Below are 24,067 nucleotides of genomic sequence, written 5' to 3'. Positions count from 1 at the left end.
TGAACATTTACCCCAACTCAAGGAAATGACTGAAGAGTTAAAACAAAAATCTTTCTGGGATGGGCAGCACTCCAGGAGGATAAAATATTCAGCACCGTTATGTTCCTGGACACCATATTTCTGACAATAAATTTCATGCCTCATATGCCACAACAGTTACGATTTCAGGCAATAACCAAAGAACAGGTCCTCATCCTTTCACAGCAACCCAAGAAAAAAATACTCATAAGTAACCCTGGCAAATCTCTGAGGAGGGTATTTTTTATTATTATTTGGTCTGACACTTTGGTAGTCAGGCCTGAACTGGAAAGAAGATTTCTGGCATGGACCCACCTCCAGTGCTTACAGGCTTCATAGGCCCATGAGAGCTGGCACTGGAACCCACCACCTCACAACAGACTCCACCAAGTTCAGAAGGACCAGTTCTGTCTTTGGTGACACTGGAGCACTTTTTTCCCCTACTTCTAATATCACTCCCTAAGCACTATGAACCAGAAATCCCCCTCTGCAGACATGTCCCAGGCCAACATGGCAAGCTCAAAAACATCAGCAACTTTTAGCAAAAAACAAGCTCTACTTGCCTCATTTTTCTTTATCCTTCCTACCCTGCATGGGTCTACTCTTGCTTAATAATAAACCTTCCTGTGAAATCCCAGTGGGTGGAATTAGCTTCCAGCTATACCATATTTCAGCTCCCACAGCTCCTCAGGGGCTTTCCCTTCCCCCCTGTGCCTGCTCACCTTCTTAATTTTGAGTGTGGTTGCAACAGAATGTGGACTTATTTTTATTCAACTTTTTTAATCCATGTCTCCAAGGCGGTTACAGTGCCACTTTATGACATTAGACAGCTCCCATACTGTAACCCCGATGAACCTGTGTGCAACTGGTGGGTAAGGACTCCCTGCAGGTACAGCTCTGAGTTCTTCAGGATGAAGCACTCCATGCCATTTTCCATCCGTGAAGCTGTGCTAGTGTGCACTAACAAGCGATGTGGTTCTTAACTATCATCCACTTGATATTGCATCTACGAATCAAACCTGAGCTCCACATCCCAAGTTTCCCCCTAGAGATCAACAGACAGCCTCCACCAGTGCTTTCTGGTGTTCAAACAGCTGCACATTGGAATTTTCAGTAGCTCATTTCTTGGCTTCAGCTGGTTTATGCATTTACTAGATACAATAATTAGCTTCCTCCCTTCACAAGAAGATTCCAAAACAGATTTCAAAAAAACCCTTCAATCCCTCTGTAGTCAGTTTATCCAGTATTAATCCATTGAAGTACTGCATTATGTTCTACCAGAAGAATTAAACAGGAAAAGTGGGAAGCTCTCTTACCTGTAATTGACTGACTGGCCAATAGGAGTCAAGTGCCGGCAAATTGGAGGTGTAATTTCTCTTTAATTATGGCATTAAAAAAATTACATGATATACCTATTTAACATGCAAAGGAGTAAAATCAAAGCTAATAAGAATAAATTGTAAGAGAGGACATCTACAAAAATGTAGTAGCAATCCTTTTGTTTTTTATGACTGTGCTCTGCTGAAGAGAATGCTGGCTGCTGTGCCATCGTACTGCCTGGAAAACATCCCCAGCTCTGAGTCTAAGACCCTGCCAATATGCAAAACTGCATTGCAAAAATGCATGGCTACATTCAGAAATACCTGTTGAAACCCAAGTGGTGTATATGCTTTTCATGCTGCACATGAAGTTTATATCAATCCAGTTGTAGCTCCTTTGAAATGAATGCACACAAAGCCCAGATACACCATTCTACAGCTCAAATATGAACAAATGAATGGATGAACCGTGAAGAGTATTGCAGGCCTTCAGGTAAACTCATTTCAAAATGCATTTAAAAGAAAGTAGTGTGACCTCTGTGTTTAGACAATGGTTACAACCAACAGTAAAAAATATGAACAGTTCTGTTTAAGCCAATATAGCTACTAGTGCAAGACAGACAGTAGGAGTCCCATAAAGTATTGGCATCTGAGAAGAACATGTCACTGTCACCAGAAAACACAAATACACCCATGCTTTTTTCCTGGGGTAACATATTTATCACTCTAGAGAAGCCTATTTTCTTTAGATTAACACCATAACTGTTATTCCAAATTGTTCCATTTCAAATCAGCTAGTCAGCACAAGAGTGTGGGCAAGGGGAAACAGGGTCTTACTGGGAAAGGGAAACAGGGAAGGTTTCAAAGGCTGTTTGTTCCCAAACCTAATAAACCCTGACGAAGCTGTTCTGTAACTGCCCTAACCCAACTCAGAGCACTGGTGCCAGGAGAAGAGCAGGTCTGGCATCTGCAGCCTCTGTATCCTGGTGCTAACTCAGGGAGCAGGAGGCAGATGCCAGCATTAGTAACTGGATTTCATTTTCTGGCACTTGGAAACAGAAGCCAAACAACAATTACAGTTTTACCTGCAATGTATATTTAAAAACAAGGAGCTTCCAATGGCTAGCCAAATTATCCTTTCAACATTTCCTGCTTTGTCAACACAAGTTTAAATTTAAAACACAAATTAAACTACCTTCAGTCCCTGGAGGAAAGGTTAGTTGAATTTAGTATTTTTTAGTGTGTCATATAGCAAAAACCCCACAGGTACATGCTCAGATAGCAGTGACATGCAGCCCCAGAGACAGGCAGATACAAACCACACTCACTCCCACACACTTGGTAAATGCATCTGATTGCCCAGGAACCAGAAGCACAGCCAGCCATGACCCTGCACATGGAGTGAGCTGAGAGGGTGACTGAGTGCGAGTGTTCTCTCACTGAGGGTGATTTCTGCAGATGAGAACATACACTGCCACAAGAAAGGCAGCACAGGTAAACGAAAGACAGCTTACCAGTTTGAGCTGCTGGACTCCACCAAATATCCTCATCACTCCATCAATCTCCTGCTCCAGCCTCCTGGCCCAGTACTGCATACTGCAAGAGATGGAGAGAAAGAGAGAAAGAAAGGGAGAGAAAGAGAGAGAAAGAGTCAGAGCCCTGACACTGAGTAGATAAGCAAGGGACTGAAGGGAGAGGGAGGAAATCAGTGCCTCAGCTAAGTTCACTGCTCTCTCTCTGCAGCACTGAGTGCAGGTGGAGTGCCTGGAACACACTGCTTTGAGAATTACAGCTGGGGCAGGTTATAAACTTCAAGACTTCAAAATTTATGCACAAGGCACCACAGAGAGAAGAGGGGAGAAAAAGGTACAACAAAAACTGCAAGGCTTGAGGCTTTATTTTCTCCTTATATAAACATTTGCAGTAGATAATTATTTAAGCCCAGAGTGGTTAACAAGGTTGAAGTGCTGTGGAGTACAGAAAACAGCTTATTGCTTCAGCAGGGCTCTGTGGCAGAGAGCAAACCCTGAGCCATGGCAGGGCCAAAGGTGTCTTGTCCTACTGCAGCAATGGATTATGACTGTGGCACCATGGGAGAGACCTGGGCACAGCCAGGAGCCAAGCACAGAGCAGCGAGTGCCCGAGGGCTCAGCTGCTTTGCACCTTCAGCAGAGCCCAACCTGTGCCAGGCACCAACTCCGCCAAGCCCACTGCAGGCAGAGCTGCCTCCTGAGGCAGTGGGAAGGGCCAGGAGTTGCCACTGACATGTCCTTCATCCTGAGCCCTGTACGGAGAGGGAGCTGGCTGCCAGGCCTTCCAACAGGCACAACACCCTTCCATACATTCAGCCACACAGATTTCTGCTTACAGCAATTAACACCGAGTTAAAAACAACAACAAATAAACCCTCTTCTAAATCCACAGAACTTGATAATTCTCCTTCTTTTAATGAGATTTCCTGGCTTCAGTTGCTGCCCAGGCAAATGTCAAATCTCCTGTCTGACCTGGAAAAGCAACACTTGATTGCCTCTGCACCCCTTGGCACTGCCTTCGGTGCTTTTTTCACAGCAACATTTCTCTTTCAATGTATGCCACAGAAAGAAGGGAAGGAGAACAAGGAGTAGAAGGTAAGGCAAGCAGCAGGGCAGAGTGCTGGTGGGAGGGAGCAGACCAGCTCAGGGAGGTTGCACTTTTGTTAGGTTCACCAAGTGATTTCATTCTTCATGCAGAGAGACATTTCCCAGGCAGCCCACACATGCTCCCCCACAACCCCCAAACCATGGAGGGGCTCTCCCGGAGATCAAGGAGCAAAGAAACCCAACTATTTTTTCAGCTGGGCACTGGAGGACTCTGAATTACACAGCACAGCCCAAAAGCTGGGCAGAAATACCAAAACAGAAAGATGCCCTGAGCTGGCTGGCAGAGCAGAGCTGAAGCAGCACTTTTGATGGCTGAGGGACGAGCAGGACAGAGGGAAGGACTGGCAGACAGACGTGTTACTCAGGCAAAATTCATGCCAGTTAATAACATACAAGGCTGTGGATGAAAACAAGATTTAATTGTGCACACCAAGCCTTCTCAGTTTTCCAGTGTAACTTTTGCTAATTCCCATCTTTCTGCAGAGGTAATGCTGTCTCTTGTCCCCTGAAAGCATGGCTGGGGAGGGGAAATCTAGGAAATGAGATGAGTGAAGAATACCAGGAAATTCTGCCAAATTCTGCCCCTATTCTGCCAAAGGAGCAAGAGCAAAGCCTTCAGTGGGGCTGCCAGTGTGAAGGTACCAGGTCACAGACAGAGCTGAGGGAGGCTGGGTTTTGGGGCTTTTGTTTCTTTTCCAGTCAAACATTTTATCAAAGGTATATTCAGGTTACCAAAGTTACTCACAAATCTGAAACATTTTCACCAAAAAATATCTATTTTTACACAGGCATTCATTAAAAAAAAAAAAGCCTTGAAAAATCAAAATGGAATTTATTTTTCCCCTCCTCCAGTTTGTCCAGTGAACTGAAAAAAATCAATTATATGCTCATACTCAGCCACAGGTCTGAGAAACCCCACTGAGCACTTATGGAGCTGACACTTTTCCTTAACTTCCAGCTCTGTACAAGATCCTCGATTTCAGTGACACCTGCCTGTGTCAGCTCTCACCAGGAACACCTACACCACCACAGCAAGGGAAAATTACCTCCCATCTTGAGCTGTATCCATCAACATTAACAACAGCTCATATCTGCTTAAATGTCACATATGGCCAAGCCTTCAGAAAGGATTAGTTAGAGAGGAAGACAGAGGCATCAATATTACTCTGTTGGCATATGCAAAAGAGACACTGAGCGCTCAGTTGAGCTGGGATTTACAATTAATTTAAATTTAGTCAGCAGATTTGTTTAAAAAAAAATTTTTTTAACTTATTCCACCCCCTGCCTCCACCCCAAGAAGTACTACTGTTTTAGAGAAAAGCCACTGGGTTTTTCATTCATGAGAAAAGCTGCAATTCCCTTTAATTGCGCAGTCTTATGATACCTGGCTCTCAACCTTACAGACCAGCAGTTTCCCAAAGAGTCCATCTAAGCCTTGTGACATCAGTATGGAAAATAAATAAATACACATATTACACTATCAAATAAAAAGGACAGCATTTTGGCATAGCTGACACCAAGTTTCTAGATTAAAAAAATGTAATAGCAGAAGCAGCTTGGTTTTTTGGTGTAGTATGGCTATACAAGAGCTTTTGCCAGTGATAGTAAAAATTCTTTTTTCTACCCAGCATGTCCCTCACATACGTCAAAGCACTGGCAGAACTCTTGTCTGACCCATTACTATGTCCCACTAGCCCTGGTAATGTCCAAGACAGAAAGCTCCAGAGTGGGCTACATGCCAAAATTTGGAGGTTTCATCTCAGTTGCCATATACTGGGTTGAAAGTTACCATTAAAAAAAAAAATACATGAAACTAATGAATACATGAAACTAACTTGAAATTTTATGTAAGATGACTGTAGCAAGGCTGCAGAGGGTAAAGAAACTGCTAGCCCATGATGAACATGGATATTTGTGTGTGCAGCATGTCTCCTATGGAAGCTGTAAGCAATAAGACATGACAGTCATTGCATTTTTGAGCCATTACTGCACGCCTCAGGTACGTTACAGGGCTTGAGGAGCGATAACTCCTCAAAACATGCTGCCAGGAGTGCCCTACTGCTCTTGTGAAATGTCATTTACAAATAAAGCATAAAGAACACAGCTGATGCACTGGCTGGGAAGCCACTGGCATGGCTGTGCTGGTGCTGACAGAAAGCCACCAGGCTCCTTTACGAGCCATGTGCACAGTCCCCTCCTAAAACCAAGCACCACTTTGGTGTCTGCTGTAGTGAGAAAACACAGGCCAGGAGAAAACCTTGGAGCTCAAGAATTTGTGATGGCACTTAATAGCTGTGCCTGCAGGAACTGCATGGAAGGAACCTGGCAGCCCCACCATCCCCTGGCCTCTGTTTGGCAGTGACATGCCCAGCACACCTCACTGACCCCCATCATCTCAGCCAGCTCTCCCTTTGCTGCAGAGTCTCCATAGGACTCTCCCAACCCAACAACTCTACAAATGTCACATGCACATTTAGGATATCCACTAAAAAAATCTTTAGTATTGAAAAAATGGTTGTTTCCTTCACCTGTATATATTACAGCCTCCAGTGCAACGTTTTCAAGGGATATAAGTGATTTTTGAAAACACAACAACATTTATCACTGCCTCTCCAAAGAAAACTACAAAAATGTTAATTGATTACATAATTTGCATATTTGATTTTTCTGAAAGATTATATAAAGTAGGCTTTAAAAAAGAAGCAGATATTCAAAATTATTTACTGCATCAAGCAGAACATCAGGAGGCAAATCACTGCTATTACAGTTGGGGCCAAGAAGCAAAGCATCCCACGTGTCCCACTCCTGCTCAGTGGGTACCTGTGCCTTGCCACTGGTCACAGCAGCCCTTTTTTAGGGTTAGGACATGTTCCATGCTTCAGGTCACCCAAGCAGTTGCAGAGATTTCTGTGCACGCCCACACTGGTGTCTAAGGCTACACCACTGCTCCAGCTGTGTAGCTTCAGAAGAAAATTATAATTGCCTGGAAAGACAGGAGACAGGCTGTCCTTGGCCCACATCGTCCCACAGTTGTGCACACATCAGATGGCAGCCTGAGTCCTGGTCTTCTGTATAGAACCTTCTGTATAGACTCACAGAGAAGTCACCAGTACAAGCCATGTGCTGCCAGCCTGTGGCCAGCACCAGGGGTGTGCCACAGCAGCTTAGCCCAAGGTCACTCTGTGCCTTGGTGGCTCTGGGTACGTGGGACAGACCCTCACAGACTGCAGTGACACCTCCACATGGCTAACCTAGGGGTGGGCAAGGCAGTTACACAAACCACTAATGAATATTAGCCTCACTGCAAGGCACCTCTCACAAAAGCACTGGGAAAAGAGAAGCAAGAGGAAAGAAAATTAGTTTTCTGCTTGAGGATGTTTGTTCCTTAAAAGAAGCCTTTGGAGAGTGCTTGTTTGGCTGTGAGCAGAAGAGGATTAGAAAAAAAATAAAATAGGCGATTTTGTCCTTTTCTTTTGCTGCCTTCCTGGCCCCAAAAATAAGAGAGAGTCACAGAAACATGAAAGCACAAGAGGAGAAACTACTTGCTAAGTGGATCTACTGCCCCAAAACTTGTTGGGTTCTACACAGAGTGTGTTCTGAACAAGTGTCTACACTTCACGCAGTGTGTTCAGCCAAGAATGCTTCACCCTGATTCATACGCTTTGGTTCAGTGCCCAAATATTGCTATTTAATAAGGTTATTAATTACTGTGTTGTCTAATTTTTGCTGTGCAGGAACTTCTTATAATTGGCTTATTCCTTCAAGATGCTTAATCCTTTAACTATAATAGTGTGTGTCAGTGCACACACGTGCACGTGTGTGTGTGCAGGATATGCCCCCTCTGAGCTCTCTTACATACCTAGGCTGTAAAAACCCCACATGAGCCAATATTTACCCATCAAGGAAAAACAAGCTGCCTTTTTATTTTCCCCTGAAGATACAACTTACAGAGAGCACCTGTTTCCTTCCAAATAACTTACTGACCGTGCTTTCAGACATTATCAAGCCTCCCACATTGTCATTTTATGACTCTGTTTTAATTTAAAGGATGTGCCCAGGTGTTCATATAAAGGAAGGGTGGGAAAAATTGCCTGCTGGACTACTCTCTTCTTAGTATTTATCAAGACATTATTCACCTCTACCATCTGGTCTTCCCTGTAATAAGAAAGCATCTTTGACATTATTAGAGGGGGGAAGGACAGGACAAATGAATATTAGAACTATATCCTAAGGAAAATCTTTAAGAAACAGGACAGGGATAGTCTGTCTATATTCAGCTCTTTCACGACATCATTTTGTTCTCCTCAATTCAAACACTAACTTTCTGGGTCTGTTTCTCTGTCCTGTCTTCTGCTTATCTTTACAATTTTTTGCACCAGGCTACGTCTTGCAAAAAACTGCACCCAAAAAAAACCCCAAGTGCCAAACCCCCTGCCATATCCATCTTGATCCCAGTTTGACACCCCAACAGTATTAAAATATAATAAAAGGGTAACTGTGGAGTTTTCTCAACCTGCAGAATAGATTAAGCTGGGTGAGGGGAAAATAAGTCTGAGGGGAAAATTACACCCCAAAAAAATGTGTTTCATTAACAGCTCTTGAGCACGAATATTCCTGTAGGTACCTGTGAGAAAACCACCAGTAACACCAACTTGTCACCAGTGACATTTAGGACAGCAGGAAAATTGTTCCTTAAATATGATTTCTCTATCAAAACCCAGAAGCATTGGCCATTCAAGGTCTAACTCCACCTGAGAACAGAACAGCCAGTAGCTGTTCAGTCAGTCATGGGTATGCAGGATGGCAGGGATTTCAGGAACTCCTCTTCCACCATTAATTGCACTAAGACATCTTAATACCTCAACCCTCTGCATGAAGTGTTGTCTAATCTGTTCTTTAAATTCTCTGCTGAAGGTGAACCCAAGACGCCCACAGTACCTCTTCCCAGTTCAATTTTTCAGCATGTGGTGAAAAAGTTCCCTTCTTATTCACCCTAAATCTCAAGTCCCTCTTTCCACTTATCCCACCTATAGCTGGCACTGAAAAAATCTTACAACAAGCTCCTAAGAACTGGAAGATCGTTATTCTGTTGCATTCTTTCAAGTAGTAAAATAAGTAGGCAAACTCGGCTTTTCCCTGCTTTCTCTATTTTGCACTGTTTTCTAAATATTTCATTCTTTTTGTTGCCCTGCTCTGGTTTCTCTACAGTTTGCCTACATCTCCAAAGGCTCATGCCAAAAAAGTGAGGTCAGGTACTCCAGCAGAAGCCAAACCCAGTGCTGTATGAGGAAGAAGACATCACCTCCCCAGTCTTGTCCAAGAACCTACAGAACACTGCAGAATAAATGTGCCCTTCTGCCATGACAGCAATTCGTTGACCCACAGTGATCCACAATAACTCTCGAGATCTTTTTTGCCATGCTGCTACCCAGACGGATGTTCTTTATTCTGTATTTGTACATTTCATTTCTCCCCTGTAAGTACAGTACTTTGAATTTGTTTTCACTGAATTTCATTTTGCTGATATCCAGCTCCTGTTCAATTTTTCTAGATCATTTTGAATTCTGGTAATGCCTTTCAAAGTACATCCAACTCCTCTTAGCTCAGTGTCGCCTGCAAATTTTATAAGCATATTTCCCATTCCATTGCTTAAGTTATTAATGAAACTATTGAATAAAAGCAGGTCCAGGGCAGATCCCTGCAGGACCCCACTTGAAATGCCCTCCCAGTATGACAAAGAGCCACGATAACTATTCTTTGAGAGCTGCGTGTCCAATCAAAATATCTTGAATTTCAAACTTTACAAAAAGCTGATTTGGAGTATTTGATATGCAAAGGAGCTGGAGGCCAAAGGATAATGCAGTGAATAATTTAAAGCCTAGGAGTAGGTTTGAGGAAAATCACAATCTGTTGGTGGGTGATTTGCCCACAGACAGAGGAAGAAGCCACTGAATGTGTGAGCTGGTACATTTGCCCAGCAGTGCTGTAAAAGGCCCCACGCAGGCACCGATTTCTTCTGACCAAACACGTGCACGACCTCTCATTGATACAGCAATGAAAAGAACAAATGGCAAAGCAAGCACAGCAAATATCTTCTGCAGACCACAGGGCAAAAGGCCCTTCCAGCACTGAACCCAATGCCCAACTCCTTGACTGTAACACAAACCAAGATAAGCCAAAGGCAATTGGCTATCAGCACTGGAGCAACACTGGTGATACCAGCAGTATCCCACCCAAAACAATTACCTGTATTTTTCAGAGCCCAAGCTAACATAATGCCTCAGCCTCCCTGCTTTTTTGAAAACTCTGCTCCCAGTTTACATCTGGAAACTCTGTTTCCATGGCACACTCCCTGATGCGCATCAGGAGCAAGAGAAGCCCGTTGTTTCTTTGCACCATCTTTGCACTCTCGTCGCGCAGGATTAGAACTGGGCTCCTTATCTCAAAGCCTGTCACAAATCTAGACTTGAAACACAATGAATTAATAAATAAGTGAATAGGTGTCAGTTTTATGGAGCACACTACCTGCATAAATTTCACCCAATGCAGCCACTTGTCATTTTCAACACCCCTTGAGACCCCAATGGCTGATAACTCTTGCACGTCACTTTGCAACCCATTATACAGATGAAGTTTTATGATAAAACCTCCCTCCTCACTGACTCCTGTTTTCCACATGCAATCTGAGTGGAGGCTGAAGAGATCCCATCCCCCACGGCAAAGATAAGGTTACGGAGGGTAGGTCTTAGTAAGGATTTTGCAAGCTGCATGAATTATTAAACTCCTTTATGATATAATGACAGACATATCAGGTTATTTGTTTATTCTGTGTATAATTCATGACTCTCTTGGGAGCTCAACAGAAGTAAGATCGCTTGTTGCATCTTCTTGTTCATTCCAGTAAATCCTCATCACCAGATGGAAGGCTGAACCACCCCAGAAGACAAAACAGCCACAACTTGCAGGACCTGGGGCTGGGGTTGGAGATGGGAGAGTTTTTTACACAGCCTGGAGAAACAGTGAAGCTGTCATTTGAGTACGTGAGGCTGGATGCCTGAAAGATGACAGTCTGGGCAGTGTTTCTGTATCATGCCACCAGAACACTGTCCACTAAAGCAAATGCAAACAACTTCATGATTACATGCTATGAGTTGCCCTGTGCTCCTCTGTCACTGCTGAGCAACAATAGGACCATCCAAGCTGATGCAGGCTTTTACAAGAGTTCAGGATAATTCACAACCACCATCTCCTGACTACTCAAATAGTGTGATACTGGACAAAGCAAAACAGTTCCCCTTGTGTGGGTCATTTGTGTAGAGTCTGGTCAAGATATGGGACAAAGCATGATAAAGAAGTGCCACATCTTGATGGCTGGAACTGAGTTTTGAATACATATGCTGTAGTCATCTCTCATTTCCTAAGCATGCTGCTCAAAGGGTGAGGGAGATGTGATGCTGCAGCAGGAAAACAGGAAATAAAGGATTGACTGGAGCCCAGGCAAGAAAGAGCTTCCCAACGTGCTCTTGTTCACACAAGACTCTCCACCCTGTGACACTCCTACTGCCAGGAAGAGTCATGCTACTATGAGGAGTTGCGGCAAAACACAAAGGTGGCCAAACTGCAAACAGCATAATGTAAACTCTTACCGGCCAGTTAACACCAGGGAACTGCTTTCATCATCCACCCTGCCCATGGCAGATTTCAGCTGATCAGAAACAAACTCAGCACAAATGATTGATCTGATCTTTTAAAGACAAGCCAGGAGTTTGGTAGAGGACTACTGACTAGTCAGAACTCTGCTGAATTTGTGTCGACAGCTTCTCTCCTTACCAAGGAAAGATATCATTAGGCTCTGCCACAAAGACTTCCTGCTACAAGAAGCTATTTAGGGGCATCTATTGTCATTGCTTCAGCTTCAAACCATGTCAGTCCAAGTCTCCCGGGGTTTCTGGAGTAGCCTCTCACAGCACCATATGCAACATTCCGCAGGGGTTTCTGGGCATCACTGTCACTAGATGTCTATCTAGTTAAACCCCCCACCTTAAACAATCGCTCTCCACACCATCCCCCTACCTGAGAGTTCCTGGCTCCTAAGAGAGCATTGTAATCATTGTTATTATAAAGCACTTAGCGATGCTCACTTATTGCATCTCTCACCAGCCAAACACCCAGAACCCTGTTATTTCAAATGCAGTTGCCTTCATTTGCAGAAGCTCTTCATTGTATTAGTCCCTTTCAGCAATGAAAGAAAAAAGGGGTGGGGGTGGAGAGCATTAAAAAAATAAATAGCAGTTTACTGCATTTTATGCCATTACCTCACTACTTTGTGATACACATCTAAAAGCTGTTTGTAAGACCTCTCCTGCTGTAAGGTGGCATCCAGACAAGCACTGAAGCAGACAGAGTGGAAGCATGAAGCCCAGTTCAGTTTTGTCCCAGTACTGCTGCATCACCCAGAGCATAACAGCAGCAGGGATGAAGCTGCCAGCTTTCACAGGTCACCTCCTCTCTCCTCCTCCCCATCCAACTGGGACAAGACTGCTCCTTCCTCAGGGAAAAAGCATATACATATCACTGTTCCTCTGAAAAGGATACAAGCCTGTATAAATGGAGGTGCCTGAACCTCACTGGGAATACTCAGAAGATGCAGCATTTGGCGAACATAGAAAGGATGCTGATCTGTCAGGCTCAGTTTCCCCATCTCCCGCAATAGCCAGCTTTTCACACTGGAAAGAATTCACCTCCTGTCCTGGAGGACCCCATGAAAGGAGAATCAACAGAAAACTATCAATCTTCCTAATATATCCAACAAAAATATTTTCCATCTTTTTCAGAAGGGGAGAATGGAGCTACAAAGGCAAAGCAGTAGTCTGAAACCCAGACAGACTTTTGGGAGCAGAGTCAAAACTTCAACTCAACCTCCTGATGCTAGCTTTGATGTTTACTCTTGGAAGACAGCACTGGAACACCAAAGCTGGAAACTTGCACACTAATGGGTACCCCAGAGCAGGTTTGCTCCCAGCCCTCACACGCAATATGCTCACATCTAACTGGAACTGAGGATTACGCGATAATTCTCTTTTCTGCTTTTCTACATGAGTATTGACATTAAACCCAAAAACTCCTGCCATCCCAACACCCTATGAATAGAATGCCTTGGACTCTTTCCTGTGTGAGAGAAAATCCCAGTCTCTAATGCGGTCGTTTCAACGGGGCCCGTGACACCACCAGCCCCTTTCTGTTCAGAATAATGACTTCTTCCACACGCCAAGAGATTTGAAATTACCTGTGAAATATATTTCCCTAGGCACTGGCTCAAGAAGCATGTAAATTACCCATCTTAATGGCCTCCAGAATTTCTCTCCAAGACACACACAGAGAGCAGGAAATGTTCAGATGGTATCTCAGGTACTGTCCAAGGGGTTAAATGTCCAAGGGATGGTCAGGAGCTATTGCCCTACAGCTTGCCCAGTAACTGGTCCCACTGGTGAGTGTTTGCCACAAGGAGGCAATGAGCACAAGATCCAATTCTAAATGAGTGCATCATCAGCACAAAAATGCAATTTTAAAGAGAGCATTTCTTGGGAAAGGTGCCTAACCGTAATTTACATGGCACAAAGAGCCAACATACAGCTTATGCAGCAGAGGGCACCCATTTAATTTGGAGAAGTCCAGTGCTGAGCACTCGGCAGCAAGGCCGCTTGCCCTCTGACTGCACAGAGAACAGCAATGCCCAAGCTTTGATGTTCAGGCATTTGCCAGAGAACAGTGTCCTTCAGAGAAGCTTTCCACCCACAAGGACAGTTCCCACCCACCCAACACCAAAGAAAGGGACACTTTCCCTGGAGTCCAAATCCTCCTGCCTCTGTTTTCTGTTCCTGTAGCTGAATCTGATGTCTTGTTAGTACATAATAGAAGAAACATTTATCCCAAAACTGAGAGCATAGATTCATTCAGAGGAACAGAGGAGGAGGAATTCCGTGATCTGGTTGCATTTCCTGCTCCACCTTACTCCAGACTTACTGGAGTCTCTGAAGCCTTAGTTTCAGCAGCTGAACGAGCAATGGGGAAATGCAAGTGCTATTACAAAGTGCAGGTACAAAACCACAACAAGGAGTGGAAGAGGGCAGGACAAGATGCTCACAGTGCAGTGGTGAGGGGTTGGGAGGGGGGACAATCCCAAGGGCATCATGAAAGAATTACCTGCCTCCCCAGGGAACAAGCCTGAGGCACACACGCTCTGCTCCTGATGCTTGCCAAGAATGACAGGTTGGTCACCTTTTAACACATAGTGGACAGAAAGTAGGCCAGAAGGTCAACTGGGGATAAGAAAACACCTGGAAGATAGGCCTGGCAATTGAAAAATGGGCCACATTCCTCAGTGTAAACCTCCTCAGAGCGAAGGTGTAAGACGAGGTCTTTGCTGAGACTCTTTTAAAGTGAGAACCTGCCCTCAATTCTCGGCCACAACCATCTTGCTAACCCACATACTGCCAGAAGCTGTGGTATCACAGCAAGATTAACACAGAAGCAATTTTAACAAACAGCAATTTCCAAGCTAATTTCCTCACTCACAAGCATGCCACTGAGGGCTAAAGTCCGTCTGGACCTCTCACAGCTATCTGTGCTCAGGATTAACTATACATCACTGCCAGTAATGCAAGCACTCTGCTACTCAGAAACTATTAGAAGATAAATATTAAACCTCAATATCATAGCAGTAGAAAAAAAATGAGAAGGAGAAATGTCATTGTAATAAATACTGTAACCAAGCCAAATGAGGAAGCAAGGTTAGTTTCATGTGGAAAATTAGACACAAAAAATACAATATACTTGGAATAGTTCTCGCTTTGGTCATGGGATCTGGACTTTTGTGCAGTGAACCTCACAAACTTCAGAGCAGCTCAACAAACTTCAGTTTTGTAGTTCAGTACTGCAGTTCAGCACTGCAGGCTGGCAGTTGCAGGATGAAACAGGGCTCTGGCCACCAATTCCACCCAGCCCTGAAGCACCAGGCCTTGCACATGAATCCTTCATCTAACTTAGATTGTTAAGTAGAGAAACTACAGGTCCACACATTACTTGTGACCCCAACACAGGCCTCAGGTAATGCATCTGGAGCATCTCACCTGCAGCTCAAGCAGGTCCCATTTCACCACACTGTAATCATCCTGATATTCCTCCATAAGGACAGGTACATTTACTACACCTTTCCTTCCTTTGGTGCTCTCTGAAAGCAACTTCACGTACAAGAACCCTCATGTTATCCACTGAGATCTGAAAACAACAGGAATGGTACAAACACAGAAATAAGTAGATTTAACTAAGAATGAAAGTCAAGTATTATGAAAGCTACCATAAAAACACTCTATCTTTTTTTCTGGCAGCCTGCTCTTCCACCAGCTAGCTGTGACTCCAGAGGACGGGATGGGGTCTGGCAGCCACTCCCCAGTGAGAAGGTAGCTGGCCATGCACTCAGCTGCCTGAGTCCCCAAATAAGTGACATTTATTAAGAGGCCCTTATAAAATAAAAAAGGCAAGGCTGCTTTCAGCACACATAATCACATTTATAAACTGCACAAACCAGCAGTGCTTTCAGCACAAGGATTCACTTGGAGTGGTGTCAAGAGAGGAAGGGCAGAAAAAGAAGATTCCCACGCAGCAGTGTTGCCACAGGCAGTGCTCCATGCAGAGCACCAGCCTTGGGGATGCATCCTCACCTCTGGCTTGGTAACACTGGGCCTGCTCCAGCAAACACAGCCTCAGTGAGGCTGGCACGACAGGGCTGCGAGAGGGGAAAAGGTAAGATCTAGCTCAGCAGTGACAGTGCTGAAGTGAGACCTCATGCCAAAATGTGGCTGTCAGAGTCTTTCCATACCCAGCTGCTCCATCCTCATATCTGGGCAGGGAACACAGGGAAGCAGGGGGAAAGTGAGGGTGTAAATTCACCTGTGGAAGGAGCCACTTCACATGAAAAAGAGCCCCAAGCACCTAGCAGACAGCTGAGGTGAGACAGAGCTGGTTAGATTTTTCTCTACAGTAAAGACTAGATCAAAACAAATAAACATAGCAAGGAGCAAGTGACACAGAAGGGTTCAATTTAGCCTTAGGATGATGGGTAAAGGGGCAGTATTGATGTCAGAAATGCCAACACAACATTTTTGCTGCTGGGTCAAACAGGCGGGCAGGTGCTAAATGGGGTTATTTAGAAACTGAGACCAGACAGTAGATGTGTTAGCTGCATTTCTTTTCTCCACCTCACAATAAAAATCCCACCAGAAACAACCACAATCACCACCATATTTAAAAGTTAAGAGACAAAAGCCTGAAAGTTATCCCTGGCATAATCCCACAGCATCATTACATCAGGGGTGAATTTGTCCCGGCATCTTGAAAATTTTCTTGACAATTCTCAGCTTTTAAACCTACATAGAAGAGTACAGCACACAAGACTTGACAACAGCAAATTTTTCTGTATTGTATCAAGCCTAACATCAGGAATGGCTCATTCAGAAATCCCACAGCACTGAGCCAAGGGGGGGGGCATGAAAGCATCCCTGTGCACAGAGAGGGTCCCTTTTGGTCTATGCTCTTGGAAGGGCTGTTATTTGTAGGAGGCAAAATAATGTCATCAGTTTGGTCACTGATCAACAATTATTAAGACTTCCCAGCCAACAAAAACAGAATAAATAAAAAAGAAGAGCTGCATGAAGAGAAAAATATTGATTTTTTTTTTTTCATACTCATGTAATCTACCCTCCTTCCCAGAGCAGGCAGGGGAGGAGGGGAAAGCAGAGGAGTGCCCACGAAGCTTTGGCGCATGCCTAGCTCACTGTCCTGAAACCCTTTTCAACCTGCAGGCCTTGAATAATTAAATGCTTTTTCTTCCACCCTTTTCTTCCCCTGGTGTGCACGACACAGTGCTGCAGAAGGTTAACTTTACCTGGGCAAGGGGCATCCCTCTCCCTGCCGAGGTACTGGAAGCACGTGAGCCCACACAGTACTTCCCACACACACTGATCCCAAGAATGTGACACTACAGTGAACGCTTAGCAGAGACCTCTAATTTACAAGACTACCTCAGACATGAGGAAATGGCACTTTGGCTCCTCCTGGGTCTACTGAGTTCGTTATGGAGCAATAAAAAGACGTTCAACCACTCACAGCCCAGAATCTGACTCAATCTTCAACACCTGATGAAGTTGAACATTAGGTGCTTCGCTTGGCTTAAGTCTGTCTCTATTTTGGTGTTCATGTTACAGCTGCCAAAAATCTGCCTGTAAAACCCACTATATGTTAGAAATGCAAACAAGGCACTGCATTCATGACCCTCCCTGTTCCATACTGTACAAAAAGTGTTTATTAACCACAATAGAGAGATACTATTACATGAAAATTAATAGATGTGAGAATTCAAATACAAGAATATCTCTGGTTCAACAGAAATTACATCGCTGAGAGCTTTATATATTTCTGAAGGGTAAGTAGCTCTGAAAATTATTTAGATATATGCCCCTTGTTTTGCTTTCCTGTTTGGGAGAATGAATGTGAATTCAGACTTTAGATACGGGATTCTTCTCGACTGCAGAATATTAAGTGCCCACTGGAGAAGAAACAGAGTCTGACAGCAAACTGGCAGCTTGTGACAAAAGTTTCACGACCCAGCTCTGAGTTGAGAGGCATTGGTATTTAAAAGGAGAACCATATCCTCATTTGTCACTTCAATGGAGATGAATACAACACTTTTGACCGTTTAAGGGCTAACTTTGTGCTTGCAAGGCCAAGAGGCTTGGAAGCCCAAAGGCACGGGGCAGGCCTCTGTTTACCAACAGCGCAGGTGCACAGTGCCAGCCACACCGTGAACCTGTGCTGCTCCTGCTGCAGCACTGACTTTTAGCACTGAAATGGTGTTGTGTTGCAGCAGGGATTGAAGCAAGCCCACACACTTAATGCTCCTGTGGACACACATGTTCCAGGTTATCCTGAGCAAACCTCTCTGGTCCACAGCCACATGTTCTGCACACTTCCAAGCCTCTCAGTTGCTGAATGCCACACAGAAAAGCCTGGCCAGCTCTGGCTTGAGCCTTCTTTTACCGGAACTTGAATAAGAAAATCTCACCAAAAGGAGTACGTACTTTAACCAAACTACCCCTGCAAATACCATTTCTACAGATGGGAAGCAGCCAGTATTTTGGTCATGAGATTTTCACCCTTCTCTGTCCTTGTGTCTGTACTCCCCATCCTTTCCACCCCCCACCCTTCCCTGAAGCATAGGCTGCTTTCTAACACTACGCAGATTTTTGCTCCAATGCACAGCATGATCTAACTAATTCGCACTTCATTGCTCTGCACACCTCATCATTTGCACATGAAAACAGCAGTCTCTCTCTATCCCTCCACTTGCTGCCTATTTCTTCCTCCTCCTCCATCCCCCACCTCCTGTACCTCCTCAGAGCAACTCCACTACTGAAGCTGCAGTGAAGAGGCTCACGTTACCAGGACTCCATTGCTTTTACAAAATTTACTAGTGTGCTGTGAAACCTCATAAATAATTCAAGATAGACACCCTTTGTCAGGTAAATTAACGTGCCTTTTGTAATGCATCACTCCGAGTTTTCTATCACAGTGATACTCACTTTAGGCACAACCCATATTGATTCAGGAATTCCCCAGGTGTCACTGTAGGAAAGGGTAGAACAGTTTTCACACGAGAAGAAGCCAAGGAAACCCCAAGTCTACCCAGGGCTTCAGGGGGCTCATAACAGAAACCCACTGGCGCAGAAGTAGCTCCAGCCTAGTCCATGGAAAGCACAGCTCCATCGCCACTGTTCAAGGACAATGAAAGAAGGAACAAGGTCGAGGGAGGCAAGAGACATTCTTATTATAGATCTCCTTTTCATTGCAAGAACTTCAGGGATTTTTGACATACACCAGAGCTAAAAATCATGTCGCATCCTGTGCTTCTTGCATTTAACTACTCTCTATCAGTGGTGTCGCTGCACAAAGAGATGGGCAAACTCAAGTGCTGTTTTGACAACTGTGCCCAAGGCTTTACCATCATTATTGACCTAGATGGTTTATATGGCATTTAGCACCCAATCTGATTGCTGTCAGCAATTATCTCCTCTGGAGTTCTCAGTCCCAACTAGACGTGCTGGAGGAGAATTCATCGTGGTTCTCCTGAAAGGCAGTCTCACGTAGCCTTGGGAGAAGCTGTGCTGTAGAACAGCTCCTGCACCGTCCCCCACCAGACTGAGAAGCGGATTCCGAGGAGGTGGCACGGTAGCCTGATCACAAGCAAGGATAACGACCTTGCGATGAGTTAATGAATAGATACAGAAACCACAGACCGTGCACCCTTTGTCTGGCCCGACTGCGTTCAGATCTTTGTGTGTCTCGCCCTGCAGCCCTTTCACCCGTCAAAAGCTCATCTGGTTAAATATCCCGATCACTCACGCATCAGTCAATGCGAAAAACACTTCGCTTTACAGAGGAAGAATGAAACCTTTGGTCTGCATAAACACCTTTTATTTCTCATTATATTTATGACCAAAAGATAATGGCTGAGACAGAATTGAAAGGGCTGTAGGAAAATGGTCAAAGTTATGAAGAAAATCTACATGCCTTCTCCAAAAGATCAAATAATTCAGCCTAAAGAAAACTATGCCAATAGCTTGTTGACAGAAACTGACTCTCCAGTAACAACAATTTGTACAACCCCATTCCCCATGCAACCCAGCAACAATAAACCCGAGGATGAAGGCTAGATTACAGGAACTGCTCTGAAACAACAAACTACTACCAACACCCCAGAGAGGAAAAATAATTTTGCTAACAAAACACATTTTGCTTTCAAGAGGCTCCTAGAAAAGTAAATATCGAAGCGTTCAGATACCATCCTTTCTTACTGAATATTTCACTCAAGTATGTTGCTTGCTAATGACTTTTGCTTTTATTTCATCCCACTTGAGTATTTCACTGGCTGAAAAAAGCATTGTCTGATTCGTACAGCGTGTGCACGTGTACAGTGTTGCAGAGTGCAGATGCCCCAGCACGCAAGCCCTCGAGAGCCGTTCTGATGGCTTTTGAAGCCAAACACCAGGAAGCTCGTTCAAGGATAAACGTTCGGGTTTCCATTCAGACTCTCCGTAACCACCTTCAGCTTTTCAGGGGGCACGCACAAAGCTTCTTTACAACAAAGCTGCTGAACTCTGCCTGTCAAACACCAAGCAGGAGCCCATTTCTACCCTCAGGTCTGTGTGCAGGAGCCTTATTGATTTCAGTGGGAACCCACACACTTTCTCAAGAGAATTTCAATTAACAATTTCTCAATGTATACAGGTGAAAAACTCTAAACTCCTGAAACCACAATCTTGAAGGGGACGAGTGCAGGCAGGTTACAGTGTTGAGGTGTCACAGGCAAAAAAGCAGTAATGCTCTGCTCTTTCCCCATGTGAGAACTGAGCAGGAAGCATTCAGGAATGGTAACAGGAATTGAGAAATTAGTTTTTAAATTGAGAAATTTGTTTTTAAATAGCAAGAAATATTGCAAATGGCTTTTAAAAAACATTTGTTCCTCTTTGTGAGGCTCTTCTTTTACCTCTGGAAAGTTCAGGGTGCCTCTGCACGCCTCAAAGAGGTTTCTGCCACCAAGCATAGCCTGCATATAGCTGTTTCAGGGACACTGGGTACAAATTGTCACAGAGGCTCCTCAGCCCTCACAGGGACAGAGGGGCATTATCTGTCAGTCACTCATCGTGGTAGACTGCCCTCCCAGGGAACTGTCTCTCTGCTCAGCAGAGCACAGAAGACAAGCAGGGCCATCGCCCAACTTCTCTGCTCCTTTCCAGACGAGTTCCAATGCCAAGCATCAAAACCATAATTGGAAGAGATTGTCTGACTGCACAGCAGGTGGGCAGTAGAACAAGACAAGGAGCTTCCTTCTACATGGCATCCTGCAAACCCTAAAGCCTCCAGTCCTAATAGAGTTATTTGCTTCAAACCTTCCTAGCCCAGATGTGCCATCACTACCAGCATCATTAACCTCATTTGGGGTGAAATGACAAGTACAAATCAAAAGCTGCGGAAGAGATTGTCTGACTGCACAGCAGGTGGGCAGTAGAACAAGACAAGGAGCTTCCTTCTACATGGCATCCTGCAAACCCTAAAGCCTCCAGTCCTAATAGAGTTATTTGCTTCAAACCTTCCTAGCCCAGATGTGCCATCACTACCAGCATCATTAACCTCATTTGGGGTGAAATGACAAGTACAAATAAAAACCTGCAAAAAAGAAGCCACTAATTTGGAAGTGGCAGCCTCAGACCCACCTTCCAGTGGTGATGGGAAGCTATAATGCCTTATTGCTCTGAGCAGGAGTCTTCACTGCTCACTATCTGACAGGAACAGGGGCAACACCTCCAGCTTGCTGCCCAAAACAACTGTCTACATCTGACAAGTGCTAAACCTGTTGGAAAAGCAGGACTGGATCCTGGACCCCATGCTGGCACCTTCCCCTGCAGACATCCATCCCTTCCTCCTGTGCTGCCTGGTCAGAGATGCCCTGCAGAGCAGCCACGAAGTCAGGCAGACACACAGCAATTCTGCACACACCTGCTTCCTCACAAGAAGCAAATGGCTCGCCACCCTCTAGCAGATGGCAATTTTCTTTCAAGTCCAAGTGACAAAAAGCCTTGCTGGAAAGTAAGGAGGGGGTTTGTTCTGCTCCCCAGTGGCAGCACTGGCAGCCACATTCCCCAGCACTCACGTGCACAATCTCCACTAATGTGAGGCAATGGCGATACAGGTACAGGACTCCCCTGACTGACCAGGCTTTCAATCATCTCATATCAAACAGCTCAGAAATTCAAGCAGAGGTTGTTACCATGCTGCCACAGGAATCCCTCTGTGTGCCATTTAAAAGAAAAATTAACTGCAATCAACAACCTTCCTTTCCACAGCCATTAATCCCGTTGCCCACATAGATGCACACTATTGTACGTGATGATTGCTAAAAGAAGCCTTGTCAGTCAGTGGCCATCACCTAACATGCCCGCGTCCCAATGGGCTTGTTCCAATCGGGGATTTTGCTTTTTAAATCTCAATGAGAAATTCCCCTTTGGACAACTGGCTGAGCCGAGCTTTCCTTAGCTCAGCATAAGATGATTAAAACCATGCTACCCGGGAAGAGAGAGATAATGTAGAACACCAGCGATTTATCAGGGACAGAACCAAGAATCAACACACTGACAATAATTAATACAATTGTAACCAAAATTAAAAAACAAAAATGTTCTTTGTTTTCTTCCTTCCCTCCCCCCTTAGGCAAAATATCCTAATCATTCAGTCTGCTGCCTGCCAGAATGAAACACTTCTGGGGCTGCTTAAAAAAGCAGCCTCATTTTTGAGAGTCCTGTAGTAAAAGATGACTTCAGTGATTGTTACAGAGAAGACCTCCTAAGACAAACACGTTTCTAATCAATGCTCTGAATCATTCACAAGGGTGCATTGTCTAAAGTAGGAGAAAATTAGCTGGTAATGGGAAGAATTCAGCAGCACATCTCATCAGCTCAACTCGGCTCCCCATCGGTAAATCTGCCTAAAAAATTTAACTTCTATCCAGCCTCTTTAAAAACAAGAAGGGTGCAAACAGGTAACTACTCGGGGGGAACAGACAATTACAGGGGATCGTTCAAGCCTTGGTGCCAGTTACCACTGCAATCTTTACTCCCATTAAGTATTTCCTTCCCAAGAAACAATCACAGCAGCCCTAGGGCAGACCTCACCAGCATTAACCTACTGCCCAGCAATTGTGCATCATCATCAAATATACATCCATGACTCCTCTCCTCTGCGTTCACAAAACAGGTCATGAGGAGAACTAAACAAGCAAGAAGATATCAGGTCAGGTTGAGGTCTTGTGTCCCCTTCTGTGTCTCTTCTCCAGAAGCAGCCAGACAGCATTGATTCCCATCAGAGGCACACACAGAATTAGTGGCCTTTTCAGGACCATTCCTCTATATTTGCAAGAAATTATGGATCTTTACCAGTGGCTTCAGTTTTTGCTCATCTTGCCTCACTCAGTGCAGGATTAGGCCCACTCTGATAAGACCTCTGATAAGAGAGCACAGAGCTAACAAAATCTATTCCAGCAAACCCTACCAAATTAATTGGAATAAAACTGCTTTGGTTAAAAAGCTGGCATGGTTTATTAGAATAACATAGAAGCCTTTTTATGTTTCTCTTGGTAGAGGAACCTTCTTATAAAACTTTCTGCAGCTAGAAAGAAAACACAGCTTTGACTCATAAACTGGTACCCAAAAGAAATTTATTCTATAAATTGATACTGTGTTCTGAACATAAGAAGAGAATGCAACAACTTGCAACCCATGAAAAGCGGCTGAAATATCAAACATCCCACAAACTTTAGCTGTGCTTCACCCGTACAGAATCCCCTTTGCTTCTTTAGGCATTCTCACGAAAGCAGAGATCGTTCATGGGAGAGCAAGGCTGGATCAGGCCATAAGGCTGTGGTACTTGGACGAGAACTGGCATGTTCCCTTTCCTCTCCTCCCCCTGTAGGTAGACATTTCTCAGGGTCTTATTCTGAAGAATTTCTGTATTCACGTGACAGCGAGAAAAGGGAGCCCATCAGCTCCCAAAGGTCAAATATATTTAAAAATATGAATACATGCCCCAAAAGAATCCAGAAGGACTCCGTCTAAATTGGAAGGATTTCGGAATAAACGACCATGCCTTTGGTGAAGGCAGATATTAACACAGCAAGCTACAGCTCTCCCAAATAAACAACACTGTTTCTTCTGCCGATAAGCCTTCTTTTCAGAAGGCCTGACTACATGCTTGCAAAAATGTACTTCGAGATCAAAGACACTAATCTAAAAGGCTTTTAAAAATACTTTCTATGATAGATATATATATATATGAAATGTATTTCTATTCTTAAGCAAATCACAAATGACAAGACAAATGTGACATAAAGCGGTTCACATCCACTGGGGCAGCACGAAGTTAAGGGCAACACTGCTATTATTAACTCTATGTCATTGAAATCTTTCCTCCACCTTCAGAAACACA

The 24,067-nt window shown here is 44.3% G+C and overlaps 1 protein-coding gene across 2 annotated transcripts in view; it reads right to left on the bottom strand.

Annotated features, from left to right (window-relative positions):
• Positions 1–2,965, bottom strand: part of CACNA2D2 (calcium voltage-gated channel auxiliary subunit alpha2delta 2) — a 188,859-nt gene extending 185,894 nt beyond the window's left edge. For both annotated transcript variants that reach the window (XM_008632290.2, XM_017732352.1), the window contains exon 1: positions 2,852–2,965. In XM_008632290.2, coding sequence (XP_008630512.1) covers positions 2,852–2,932 — 81 coding nt within the window. In that variant the 5' untranslated portion in view covers positions 2,933–2,965. The remainder of the gene's footprint in view (positions 1–2,851) is intronic.
• Between the last annotated feature and the right edge of the window lie 21,102 nt (positions 2,966–24,067).

The sequence above is a fragment of the Corvus brachyrhynchos genome, unplaced genomic scaffold (genome assembly GCF_000691975.1).
Source record: "Corvus brachyrhynchos isolate BGI_N302 unplaced genomic scaffold, ASM69197v1 scaffold4, whole genome shotgun sequence".
NCBI classification, from domain to species: domain Eukaryota; kingdom Metazoa; phylum Chordata; class Aves; order Passeriformes; family Corvidae; genus Corvus; species Corvus brachyrhynchos.
This window is presented reverse-complemented; position numbering and strand designations above follow the sequence as displayed.